The sequence below is a fragment of the Buteo buteo genome, chromosome 2, assembly GCF_964188355.1.
Source record: "Buteo buteo chromosome 2, bButBut1.hap1.1, whole genome shotgun sequence".
NCBI lineage: Eukaryota > Metazoa > Chordata > Aves > Accipitriformes > Accipitridae > Buteo > Buteo buteo.
Window position 1 is genome coordinate 69,448,188 of NC_134172.1, and position 13,380 is coordinate 69,461,567.

A 13,380-nucleotide genomic window follows, 5' to 3' on the forward strand; every position below is an offset into this window, starting at 1 on the left:
ACTGAACCCTGCTTTCTCAGCCATGCAAACAAAATTTAATTGGGTGCCAATGGATCCAAATAAAGTAATTCCTCTGGGAAAAGAGCCCCTGCCCAGCTTGCTGCTTTTAAGAGAGCCTTAGGAGCTATAGTTGCTTGTAGGAGAGACTTTGTTCCTCCCCACTGAGAAGTAAGCACCACAAAAATCTTCCTGACCCCTTTCTCTGTGACAGCCTGGCTGTGCCAGCGAAAAAGTGAGATAGCCGTTCCAGGAGAAGAATCTGTTTTTCCTCTGGCATAAGCAAAGTGTGCAGAAGGGCCATGACCATCCCTTACTGTCTGACGGTCTGTGGCTGCGAGGCATCTGCCTGCCTCCCCCATGCCTGAGACTGCCTGTGAAGAGGCTGCACATATGCTTCAGTAAAGCCTGTGTCTGCAGGTACCAGTTTGGAGCATAGCTTCTTTGAGTGCTATTAGGACTAAGTACAGTTTCTCATGGGCTGTGTTTTGTTTAGGGTTAGGTCAGGAGTCCTGGATTGCCATTTTGGCTCTGGCATTAGACTGAGTCACTTAGGGAGGAATTTTTACAGCTAGGGACTATTATATCCTTAGACAAATCTGACTCCTTGTTGCATTTCCATGCAGTTGGTAGCACAGACACTGGTTGTGGGCACAAATGGTGGCCCCTGTGCACCTGCATTTTTATTTCTGTCTTGCTGTGCTTTAGTGTCTGTGTCTGAGGCAGGGAAGGGGAGGCAGTTGTGCTCGTCTTACAGAGACACATCTGAAGGTGGAGCCCTTTGAGGCCCACTAGCAACAAAGATCCTCCAGCTGCAAAGCAACACTGATTCTTATGCTAGTCTTGTTTTCTTAGCAAATCTATAACACACAGCAGTTAGGGAGCATGGATGTCGCAAATGCTGGATTCAGAGTACTGTATTTCTACCCCATTGGTCATTCACTGCTGACTTAAGGTTTCCTTCATGGCACATAATCAGGAAGCCTGTACCAACCTCCGGACTTTGAGGTGAAAATGCATATGCCCACATGGATTTCCAGGGGAGGCAGACAAGAGGAGCCCAGATCCCATTTGGAGAAAGGAGGACTAGGGCTGTGGACATTGTACATGGTTATGCCTCTTCATACCCATTTTTGGCAGTTCTGCAAATTCACAGAGGATGGATGCTTCTTTTGCCTGGGCAGAGTGCCTTCCCAGCTGTTAGGTGGGGAAAGGGAAAATGAACTCAGCTTTGGTCTTTGCTGTTCAGTTACAGGTAAAATACTTCATCTGGTTTGTGCCTGTTCATAACAATGCTCAGCCTTCCTCACAGGGACTTGCAGGCTTTGTAAAAGTGATTGGAGAGGTTCAGGTAGAACGTATGTGGTTTATTGTTCTCTGTTTCTCAAAGCTGGTAAAGTCATACAGTGGTATTTAAACAGAAAATCAAAACAAACCTCTTTGCTTCTCCCAGAAGTACATAGATTAGTATTGCAGAAGCCCAGTATCAAGAATTCAGGATTATGTGCTGTTGTCTTGAACTTCGTGATGTTTTAGGTGTGCTATGGATTGCTACCGGCCTGTTGCTGCCATGCCACCTATTACCTTTATAGTCCAGCTCAGATAGGTCCCAGCCTGAGAGCAGGGGTGTGCCAGCTGCCTTTGCAGGTAGCATGTTCAGTGCTAAGTGGAAAGGGGAGCCCATGCAGGCTGCAGCCAGGTGCCTTGGATCCACTCACCACCATATGCCCTCTATCCTATCTGCTCTTGCCAGGGCCCTGCTCTGTCCGAGACCACAGTTACGCTTTTCTCTAATAGCCCTAATTCCCCCCAGCAGCCTCTGGGGGACTGAAGCAAGGATGTACTTTTATGTGGCTGCAGGAAACAAAGAAGGGCATAGCATCTTTGAGTCCTCTTTTCAACATTTGTTCTGGACTTGAACCAAAAGCTGCAAAATACATTGATGTAGTGTTAGAAAATTCAAATAGGTTTCCATGGCATTGTGTGTATTTAAAAAAAATAAATACAATTAATTGACAAATTTAGCTTCAGATATTCTTTGTCCAGTGGGTTCTTCACAATTTCAGCTGCAGGCATTGGTTGCACGAGGGCAGAACATCATGGGGGTAAAGCTGTCCAAGAAACCTGCCTTGCATAAAAGACATTGTGCAAATATGTAATGTAACACAGTTTCCTTACTATATTTACCCCATTGTCTTTACCCAAACTTGCAAACTCAAATCTATATACTTAATGCCATATTTTGTATCCGTCTAAAACATCCAATACTCCCACGGGAAGCAAGCAGCTCTTTTTCAAGCAAGCGTCTTTGGAGCCTGCTTCTGAAAAGATGTATAGCTGGAGCTAGACATGTATATTGAAAATGGTGGTATTTAGGTGAATAGACCTATTCATGTTGTGCATAGGGTCTGAAATAATGATTTAGTCACTCTCTTTTCCAAACTGTTTGTGTAATGCAGAGTTTGTAAGTTTTTGTTATAGTGTAGGTCATGTGCACACACACACAATTACTTTTTTTCTTTGGAGATTCAAGTCCTAGATGTTGTTCATTTGAAATATTTGGTTAAATCAGATGAGGTTGTTTAGGTGAAAGGGACTGTCCTTGTATCACTGCCATCTAATGGTCAGGACGTTGTAGTTAGGTGCCTGGTTTAGGTGTCCCCTGGAAAACTGATCCTATCACCAGTACTAACCTTATTATCTTGTAAGACTAGATAATGCTGTTAACTGCCCTCAACTTCATTTTCAGCCCTTAGTAGTCTGTTCTGGAGCCTCACTGGACACTGATGTGTACATTCCAGCTCTGATGGCATATGAGAGATCAGGAAATTTAGTTTTCGTATGGCAAAATCTGGGAAGAAAGGGAAGGCATTAATCAGATGGGTGTAATCTCCAAGGGAGCAAGTACTGCATTTTAATTCAGCATTTCCCTTTGATGAAAACTTTAGTGAATGTTATTATGTGGAATTTATATGAAGCCTGGGTTTAGGTAATCAGCTTTAATATTTATACTCTTAGGGAAAAAAAATTGAATCATTAGTAAGCATGCATAATTAATGAATAAATTATATTTTTCCTTTGTTTTCCTTCAGGTATAAGGAAATGCTAGATCTAGTGATATCACCCAGCCTGACTGTAAATAGAGAGTGCCCTGACAGACTGAAGCTTAACCTTTCTAACATTTATGCCACGGCTCCAGATGACATAGAAGGTAGGCTGCCTCTTTTGCGTACTGTTTACTGGCTTTAACATAATGTGTGTGTACATATATATATACACACATATTTATATATGTAACCAAAGAGAACTGGCCACTTGCAAGGCCTCTGCTTCTGACAATTAGTTCTACAGTATAATGAGCAACTGAGATTTTGGAGTATTTTTTTGTAGACGCTCCAGTTGTGGCTGAATCCTTTAGTTCAGCAATGTTTTAAATGCAAATGGAATTGAAATGTTTTATATGTAGATATATGTCTGTGTATAGTAGGTGCATACATATGCACACATGCATGTATATGTTTGCTCCACTGGCATAATTGCAGTTAATAAAACATATTTTGTGTAGAGCTGGTAGTTTCTGTTTGGACCCCACTAAGAGCCTCAGTGGTGGTGTGAACATGAGCCTTGGGCTTCGGTGGCTGTGCTGCTGCTGTTGGAGTGGGGAGTGTCGGGGCTCCCAGGCCCAACAACGTATCGTGCAGCCAGAAAACATTTTGCCAAAGCAGCTCTGTGCCCCAGTTTGCATCGCTCTGAGATCATTGCTATCATCTCCAAATGGTTAGCCCTGCTGGCCTCTGGTCTGAAGTTTCATATTTGGCAGGTACCAAGGACAAATTCTTTCAGTGGTTGAGGCTCTGATGGAAATTTATCTGCTCTTCTCCTCCTCCTTCCCCCCTCATCATACTCTTCAAGTGAAGGAAACAGAAGAATGTTAAATCTGCTAAAAAAATTATTGGCAAGTGATGCAGCTGAACTAGTTCTTGCTAGTACAATCCCAGCTATTGTTTGCTGCGGTCAGGATCTGTCAGCCTTCCTGTTAGAGGGGAGTTAGGAAAAGGCATTGGCTATTATGTTTTAGTAGTGTGTTTAACCCTTCATTTATAAGCTCTTAGAAGCTAAGGAGATGTTTTGCTTGCATGTTTGCTAAGGCATTAGAAATTGCGTGATTAAATCACATACATCGTGACTGCCTATTTACAAGAGCAGTCAAAGGAATAACAATCTAAAGGAAACATCCTTTTAAATGTATGTGTTTGCAGAAAAGATTAGAGCTAGAAATGATTTTTTAAAAAATAATTTTGTAAACTTCTTGGTGCAGGAAGTATTTGTTATATGTGATATAAATAAGAGCCAACATAGCAGTTGTACTGTCGGACACCAGTTTGCTAGTGACAGCTCATGTTGATGTGTTTCTTGTAGAAATACTAGGATTATTTTTCCACAGAATGATCCCCTGTACTACCAAGATTATGCTCTTTCCCTTGAAAATACTTCTTGTTAATTTGAAGAACAGGAAAATACTTGTATGTTTATCAAGTCTCAGACTGGACTGCCAGAGCTTTTAATGCAATAAATGCACACAAATGTATGATCTGTATTACACATAGAGTTATAATTTTAGCAAGTCTAGTTGCAATACTTACTTCATTAGATGTCCCCGTAGATGTCTGGCCTGCTATTTTCATGGGTGCTTATCATGAGATGTGCACTTGAAAATTATACTGATATAGTTGCACATTTTACGTGTAGTCCTACACTTTTGGGTGGAAACACACGTAGGTGTAACTTGCCTTTTTTTGGTAATGACAGTGGCATATTGCATATTCACACACGGTAAACTCCTACTTGGCATTCCTGGCAAATGTATTTACTCTGTACTTTCCTCTTTCAAAAATAAGAAATTTGAAGATGTAATATTTTTCAAATAGAAAAGAAATTAAGCTTATGCTCAAACTGTCTGTTTTGCTGTTTTTCAAATGTAAAGGCATTATGAATTAAATTAATTAAAACTAAAAAGAAATGTATTTCTTCAATGCAATTCTGTTTGGTAATGAGGGACAGTGTGACAGAAATGGTATAGCTTTTGTTTTCACAATCTAAAAATCTAATTTTCTAAACTGTTTTCTTTCAGGTAAGTCAAAGCAAACTTTTCAAGTGAGTTTGAAGGTGAGTCAGGTAAGCCTAGCTTCAGATTTAAAAACAATCTTTGTATCTGTATGTGTGTAAATGAATATGTACACTTGTATAACACTATCCTTTGTCAATATTTAAATTTTTAAATTTTAATTTTTTTTTAAACTAAATCTCTCTGCCTGTTGCTTGGGAAATAGGTTACTGCTACCCACATTTTATAGGTAGAGGAACTAAGGTAGGGTTGCTGGTGGGTTTTACTTCTCTAAGGTGTTTCAGGGTTGTAAGAGTGTGAAGAAGGAGTCCTTATGGTTTTGTTTCTGTCAGCGATTAGAGTGATTCTGTTAGCAATTAGGGCTGTATAGGTTTCACAGTCCCTCCCCAGCACACTCTCCTGCCTGAGCTGTCCTTTGCAAACTGATCAGTGCACAGAGCAGCTAGTGTCTGCAGGGGACCCTGGAAGAGGACCAAGGGGGTCGTAGCTGTAATATTTGCCTTCTGCGGTGTTTTGGGGGTATACTCAGCCAGAGGGAAAGCTCTGGCAGAACGGGGGGAAAACTTAGGAGAGGTGGGATCAAAAAGGGCACGAGCCTTGAATTTGTTGTGGAGGAGGGTGCAATGAGAGGGATATGGCACAGGAAAGCACTTTGGAGGACGAAGAGTGAAGAGTGGGTGATGAAAGTGTGTTTGATCACAGTGGCTCTATTTGGGTGAGTTTGTTCTGTTTCTTCTTACCCAGAGACGAGAGCAAGGGGGTGGAACAGGTGTTCAGCATGATGCTAAGAAAGATATTAGAGTCCAGTGCACAGGCTTGTGGACAGATGGCTCTTGGGGTCTGTTGCTGCACAGTAGATGTACCCAAGATGGGTTTTTCTCTTAATAATAAGCAGCAGTGTCAATGCAGTCGTGGCCAGCTTGCTCTGAAACCTGTTCCCTCCAGTCATCAGTGCCTTTGTTACCAGAGCCACCTTCCCTAAAGCAACAATGCTGCAGTGGCACTGCTCTGATATTGCACGTGGAACAGTTGGGAGACTCTTAAAGGTAAGTATGGGGCAAGAAAGCGGTCGCAGTCAGCTTGCAGGCACTCGGCTGGGTGGCAGGTTTCTGGGGAGAGAGCAGAGAGGCTCAGGAACATTACTAAAAAACGGCTGTTTGCTCTCAGATTCAGAAAAGAGTTCAGTAAACACCTAAGAACAGACACCTTTATTTTCATATTTTTTAAATCTATTCTAACCTCATGTGTAGTTCCTATTAAACAACTGCAATTATCCTGGAGAAGAGAGAAAGGAGTACATGGATATTATTATTTTTAGTTGTTTATTTTGAATAAAGTTATTTCTCAAGAATTCCAAGTTTGTGAAAAAAGGGCCTCCTTTTTGAAGAAAGTGTGTGGTTTAGATGTTTCCATCTTTTAATCGAATGTTTTTGTTTCCTAGGAAATTCAGCTCAGTCTTTTTAAGCTCAGTATTACGTTTCCTAGGAATTTTAGAACTTCATTATTATTTTTATATACAGCAAACATTATAAAAGTTAACATTCTAAAAAAAAGAATTATATCTAGTAATTAATATTTTTAGTTAGAACTCATGCACCTCCATGGGGGTTTTTCCATAAACAATTGAACAAAAATAAAAATGCATTTTTTAATGAAATTTATTTTAAAAGGTTATCAGATTAAATGGCTGTGGTTTTTAAAAATACTTTGGTGTAATCTCCATGTTATAATGTAAAATGATAAAGCCATGTAAAACGTTGTGAAAAAGGGTTGTGTAGGAAAGAACAATTTCAAACAAGAGTTAAATCAGGAAGAATGAACATTTCATATGTGAGCATGTCAGATATTTTTGGACATTCTCTCCATGTTTATGGCATAACAGGTTACTCAAACCCATAGGACTATTTGCATGTATTTAGACCTTATATGGACTTGCATAATTCATTAAATAAAACATGGTTTAAATGTTTAATTCACCAATTTAAAAACAGCTGGATAAATGAAGTGGTGCTGTTTTGAACAACTTCATACTGAAGATAATCCGTCCACAGCATTGCGGGTGCATCCCTGTTGACGCATGGGACAGCACTGCAGATGTGTCCTGCCTGGCGGTAGCAATGTGCAGGCATCAGGGACACTGCAGGCATCTCCCTTTCCACCCAGCATGTGCACCTGCAGTTGAGAGATCATCTTCTGCGTGAGATTGGGTGATATTTCCTATTCCCTGTAGCAAATTACACTACAGATGCCAGCAGCCAGTGTGGAGCATGGTGGTGCTGCCATTAGCGGACAACGTGATGTTCTCCCTGCATGGAGAAGCTGCATGCAGTTAGTCTGGCGTTTTCATTGATGCAGCAAGCAGATAGAGAGGCTGAATCTGTTGTGCTTAATGTCATTATTGATGATTGTGAGGGTGTTTTGGCATTTATAGTACTGTAATAACATCTAACAGCTCCAGCCAGGAACCCAGAAGCAAAATTTGGATGGCATTATGGAGGCAACCTGCATAATATTCATGGTGGCATTTAGGTATGATGTTTTCAGTACAACTTGCAGGCAACTTGCAGGTTTTTGGATTTTTTTGAAATTTAATTAATTAAACCTAAATCTTATCTCTAAATAAAGATGGTGGCACGCATTTCTTTGGTAGTGTTGCAGGACACAACTGTTTGGTACATTGGAAGGCATCCTGCACGTAACCTGTGTGATACATTTTCTACTGGTTTAATAGTTTGATTGCTGGCAGGTCAATAAGGTAGGTTATAGTTAAAAAATTCAATAGTAAGGAGATTTACAATGTTGTATTTTTAATATTTATTTTGATTTGATATATTTTAATGGACATTAAAGAAAGTGAGTCATGGTCTAGGAGAGTACCAAAAAAAGCAAAAGGGCAAAAAGTGCAGTGAGCTTAAATCACTTCAGGAATCATAGTAGTTGCTTATATAGCCTTTAGCATATGAGTCATCCCACCAGAGCCCAGCTTCATGATTGATATCAGTCCCATGAGAAGAAGAAACTGGTAGCTCAATCAGTCAGTATCACCCTCAGTTAAAAACTAAATCTATGTTTGTTGTTAAGTGGAGAATAACTTTCTTACCTACTTCAGTTTGTGGAGATTGGCTAAGAACAAAGTCTTCTAATTCCTGTATATTTTTCTCAACCTAGCAGTGGTAAAAACAGTGGTATCAGCTTGGCCATAGAACAGAACATGATGAAAATCTAAGATCCTTCAATTTTGTTTTCCAGGCAGCAGCAAAGCAGCACCACAGTGTCCTCTCCATCTGTACTCCAGAAAGTGAGTGCTCGTGCCAAGTGCTGAAATTTAAAAAACTGTGTTTTGCTGAACAGCCATTTTGTGCAGTCTTCTGTCACCTTAAAAAGCATTCGCCTTAAGCCCATCCACCTGTTCCCCTGCACATCTCTGGCCCAATGAAGTAACTGGTTCTTAATCTTGTTAGATATGGAGTGAAAGAAGGTTTGAGGTACTGTGTATTGTACTTTCATACCCCTGGATAAACCAAACCCATCAGTTTGAATATTGTTGTGTTTATGAGTGACCACAGAGGAATATGTCAAAATGTCAGAGGTTTCCCATGACACTCGCTTCTTTGGCAAACTCAAAATGAAACATGAAAAATCAGAGTGTTGATTTTATTTTATTTTTTGAACTTGTGCATATTTTGCACAGTTTAACGTTCCCATGCATTTAGGTAGCTTAATCTAATAGCTCATATCAGGAGCTGTATACTGAAACAAACTTTTGTCCCAGTCTAGTTAATTCTGAGTTCCCAAAATATTCACCATCATACTTTGTTATTTTATCAAAATGTGTAGAAGTGTTCTACATGTGCTCTAGAAGATCATGTACAGTAACTATTGCCTTAGACCTTCTGTTTTCTTGTTCTGAATAGACATTATCCCCATATAGTGACAATCCCATCTTTCCCAACAATGGCAACATATGGACAGACTCAGTACAGCACGGGAATCCAGCAGGCTGCTGCATACACTGCCTATCCTCCTCCGGGGCAGCCCTATGGCATACCCTCCTACAGTGAGTACTCTGATGTCATGTTACCTTTGAGGACATCGTCCTCTTGCTCCTAGAAAAATACATTTGAAGTCTTACGCTTTAGAATGAAAGGTCATTTCTGTCTTGGCAATGTTCTCTTCCTAGGCTTAGAGGAAAATCTGACCTGGTTAAAAATGTTAGGATTACTTTGAACTATCCATCAGCTCTTGATATCCTGGGTTATGATCTTACAAACTAGGTAAGTTTGGAGCCAGTCAGTAGTAGGATATGAGACAGCATGAGAAACTCAGGTTCAGTAGGATGTGCCACTTAGGAGTAGTAGCTGATGAGTGTTCCTATGACTCACTGCCAAGACAAAGTCTCTTGCTGTAAATATGATATTTGGGTAAACTACACTTTGCCTTCCTTGATTCTTCTTGGAGTTTCAATGATACAAGCTACTTTAAGAAAAAATTTTTGTATATTATTACAGAAGAACCAAGATACAGAGCAGAATAAAGCGTGGGAGAAATGATACAGACTACTTTGGTTTTGGAAGATGGTTTGTATTTAAATGGACAGTTGTTAGCTGTAGGTGCTAACCTACAGTTTTCCAACCCCAGTCAGCTTTGTTCCCTGCTTTCCTGCACAGCCTTGCCAGCAGCTGTGGGGAGATGGTGCTAGGCAGGAGCAGCTGGGAGATTCAGGCAGGAGACTAATGAAACCAGCACTCCTGACAGAGGAATGCCTGGTAAACCAAGTGTTAGGAGTGTCCTCAAGCTCTGCATGGAAATACTGAGCTCTTGAGGGAGCTGGGAAGTTCTTTCCACTCCTAAAGACCAAAGAGATATTGCTCTTGCCTAGGTACAGCTCTTTAACAGAAAGCTTTGGGCTCCTTATTCCCAGCTGATCATGTGAGTGCTGAGCCTTGCAGCATTAAAATGGCTTCATGGTTCTGTTTCCGCTCCTGTTTTCTCTTGTGCTTTTAAACACCTTCGTTTGCTTGGCAAATACAGTGTCTCTTCCCAACAAGAAGCTTTTATACAGCCATTGACAAGGCTTTTACTGAAGGGAAATTCAGTGCAATGGTCTGGAAGGCCAGGGAAATGGGCTTGGCAGAGCCAAAGCTCTATGAGGACGATGAGAAGAATGTTTTGAGACCCTTTCCTGGAGCTGCTTGTGTGTTTGCATCAGCTGGCTGATTTCCAAGGCAAACTGAACAGTTGTCCTGTTAGAGCAGGTGAAAGTAGAGCCATTTGCTACTGCCTAGAGTCTTTAGGGCATACATGTGTCAGGCCCATATGCTGCTTATAAATCCTGCAGATGACCTCTTAGCATCCTTGAGTAGTGATTTCCCTCCCCCAGCCCACATACCCTCTCTAAGATACTCAGCACAGCATATGAAAAGCTCCACCTGGCTGACAACCAAGAACAATGAAGCAGTATTGTTTTTAGGCACAAAAATAAAACTCGGCCAGTTTCTAGACAAAACAGAACATTGTGTGGAAATTAATTTGGTGCTAAGTTATTTCGCTGTCTGACAACAATTTTGAGACTTCCAAAAAGGCCCATTCGCTGAAGATTAATTGTAGCTGGGGTAGGTTGAATGCTCACATGCGGAGTGCTGATGTAATTGAAAAGCATGGGATGTTATGAAAAGCGGCTTCTCTGCACACACTTGCAAATACCTTCACTTCCCCAGCAGAAATGGAGCCGGACGCTTGCACCAACACATGTTCATTCACTGTCCAAATAAACTTCCTGCGTTTCACAATGCAGCATTGTCGTCTTGTTGCTAACTTGTACTCAAATTGCATTGCAGCTATTCTCACCTAAAGCTAAAAGAAGTGATTTTTATTAGAGAAAACATTATCTGGGAGAACTTATTCCCAACCTGAGCAAATGCACACTTGTTGCTTTTAAGAGTCATTAAGCTAGAAAACAGTGTGTTTGGTGAAAGGCATGTGAATTCAACCTGTCTTTTGGCAAGTTTGCTTACAAGTGCTAAAAGATGACAGCAGCCTGGGAACTGTGTAAATCCAAGTCCAGAACATCAACAGGGTCTTTGTTTAGTCCCAGCACTCGGGGTGTGTCCAATGGCCATTTTTTGTTTTGTGCAAACAGGCATGCAAAGGAGGGGAAGGATCACGCCCAAAGGCTTCATAATAAGACGCACCTTTCAGCTGTTTGTTTTAATAATACAGCTGTATGATCTCGGCAGCATCTCAGAATAAAATATCAACCCCTTTCACTACCAGCAAAGGTTTCATCTTGCAATGTTTAATTCAGCTATTGCTTTTCCCCCTGTAAATTGTCAGTTTAATTGACTGATTTTAGTAATGAAAAGATTTTTGTGGCTTCAGGGCTTACCTGTTGTTCCTGAACTGTATGTTATATCTAACTGAATAGATGATAACCCTCCTGTATGACTTGCCAATAAATATTTTGCTTCCAAAGCTGAAAATATAATGCAAGTAAAAGATAACTCTGTTGAGAACAGAAGCCTTGAGGTTATCTCGCTGAAGGTCCTGTTGCTTTGTTAATCATTGCTTGCATCTGATAATTGTTCAGAAAGTTCATAAGCCAATGAGTTTGTTGAATTCTAGACCAAAACTATTTGTTCAGAAATTGTTTTGAAAACAGTATTATTCATTGTTGTTTATCCATCTTAGCAAAAGTTCATTCGGGTATGGATACAGGATGTAACTGACTCAAGTATTATTTATGATGAATTTACTTGACTCTTTTATTGGTTATTAGACCTGGTTGGGTAATGCAATTTAAAAGAAAAAAGCATAGGGAAAAAAGAGTTTATTGGGATAAAATCTACCTGAAAAATTGTTAATTCCTAAACTTGCTTTTTTTTATACCTTCATATGACAAACACTCATGTTCTGCTCTTGGTTCCTACTATATGCCCCAAAGGCATTAAAACAGAGGACAGCCTGAGCCATTCCCCAGGACAGAGTGGGTTTCTTAGCTATGGATCCAGCTTCAGTACCCCGGCTGCTGGACAAGCACCGTACACGTACCAGATGCACGGTGAGTACAGCTTGGTGCCTTGCAGGATGTGCTGTGAGAAGTCAGAATCCTATACGTCCATATTAGACCAAGTCTTCTTTTGCAATTACAATGAAAAACTTAGGTATAGGCAGTCAGGATAGGGAAAGAGGTAAGTCTTCGTAGATCTGTTTTGCTCATCAAGGCATTAATTTCTGGCTGAGGTACTAGATTTAGCACTAGTATACCCTAGCAAAGCTTCACATATGATCAATATAAGTTTTGCCTTTCTGCAGAAACTGTGTTTTCTTTTTTTTTTTTATTAATTTTGTGACTGTGTACCTGGGGTGGTTGTGTTGTGTGAATTCCTAGATTCTGAGTGGAAGCAAAACAAAGGTGGTTTTACACTTTGTACAAACAGTACTGTTAGTATTATGCTTCTGCCCTATGCTGTCCTGAACAAACTGCTCTGAAGTTAAACTGCTGTATATTCTCTCCGCTATTTTTTTTTTTAAAGCTGATATCTTGATACTAAAAATTTTTTTTTACTGTTAAGACATAACTGGCACCTGCTAAGATACATCTGCCTGTTTTAAATCCCAAAGTACCAACATCATTAATTACCTGCAGACTACTGAGGTAAGGTTCAGAACAGCAGAGCTGAAACCAGCTGTTTTTTCCTCAGGGTTACTGGGCTAGGATTTAGTAAGTTTACAATAACTGTTTTATTGTTGTCAGAATAACAATTGATTATAAAATAATGAATTGGATTCCCTTAAGGCTTCAAAGACAGTGCGTTGTGCTTGTAGCTTTATAACACTTTATTTCATTGTACAGCCAGGAATGTACTTTTATGTCTAAAAAGAAAACTTAAAGTTCCTTTGCCAGGAGGTGTAAATTAAATGAAAATGGTGGAATTTCATTTGTGATTCCCTTTAGCCGATTTCTAGCATGGTATTTGATTTCTTTGAGCATTTTGGTGCTGTTGGTCAGAAACCTGAACTGCATATGGCAGGTTTTCATTATTTGGCTGGTATTCAGTATGCTTTTTCCTTCAGTCTGTACTGTTCCTGATCTTTGTGAATTATGTTGATGTGTATTTATTTATTTTCCTGGGACTTGCTGAGTCATTAAGCATGAGTTGGAGGAGGAGTACTGAAATTTGGATGTACTCTGTGTAATCTGAATTTAAAAACACCTGTCCAAAAATCCTGCAAAGAATGATGATAAATTCTAACAAAAC

General features: G+C 40.1%; 1 protein-coding gene across 8 annotated transcripts in view; it reads left to right on the forward strand.

Annotated features, from left to right (window-relative positions):
* The window catches only part of EYA2 (EYA transcriptional coactivator and phosphatase 2), a 105,429-nt gene that overhangs the window by 41,225 nt on the left and 50,824 nt on the right, over positions 1–13,380 (forward strand). For all 8 annotated transcript variants that reach the window (XM_075018724.1, XM_075018695.1, XM_075018703.1 and 5 more), the window contains 4 exons: positions 3,090–3,208; positions 8,372–8,420; positions 9,037–9,179; positions 12,063–12,179. In XM_075018724.1, the coding sequence (XP_074874825.1) occupies positions 3,100–3,208; positions 8,372–8,420; positions 9,037–9,179; positions 12,063–12,179 (418 nt within the window). In that variant the 5' untranslated portion in view covers positions 3,090–3,099. The remainder of the gene's footprint in view (positions 1–3,089; positions 3,209–8,371; positions 8,421–9,036; positions 9,180–12,062; positions 12,180–13,380) is intronic.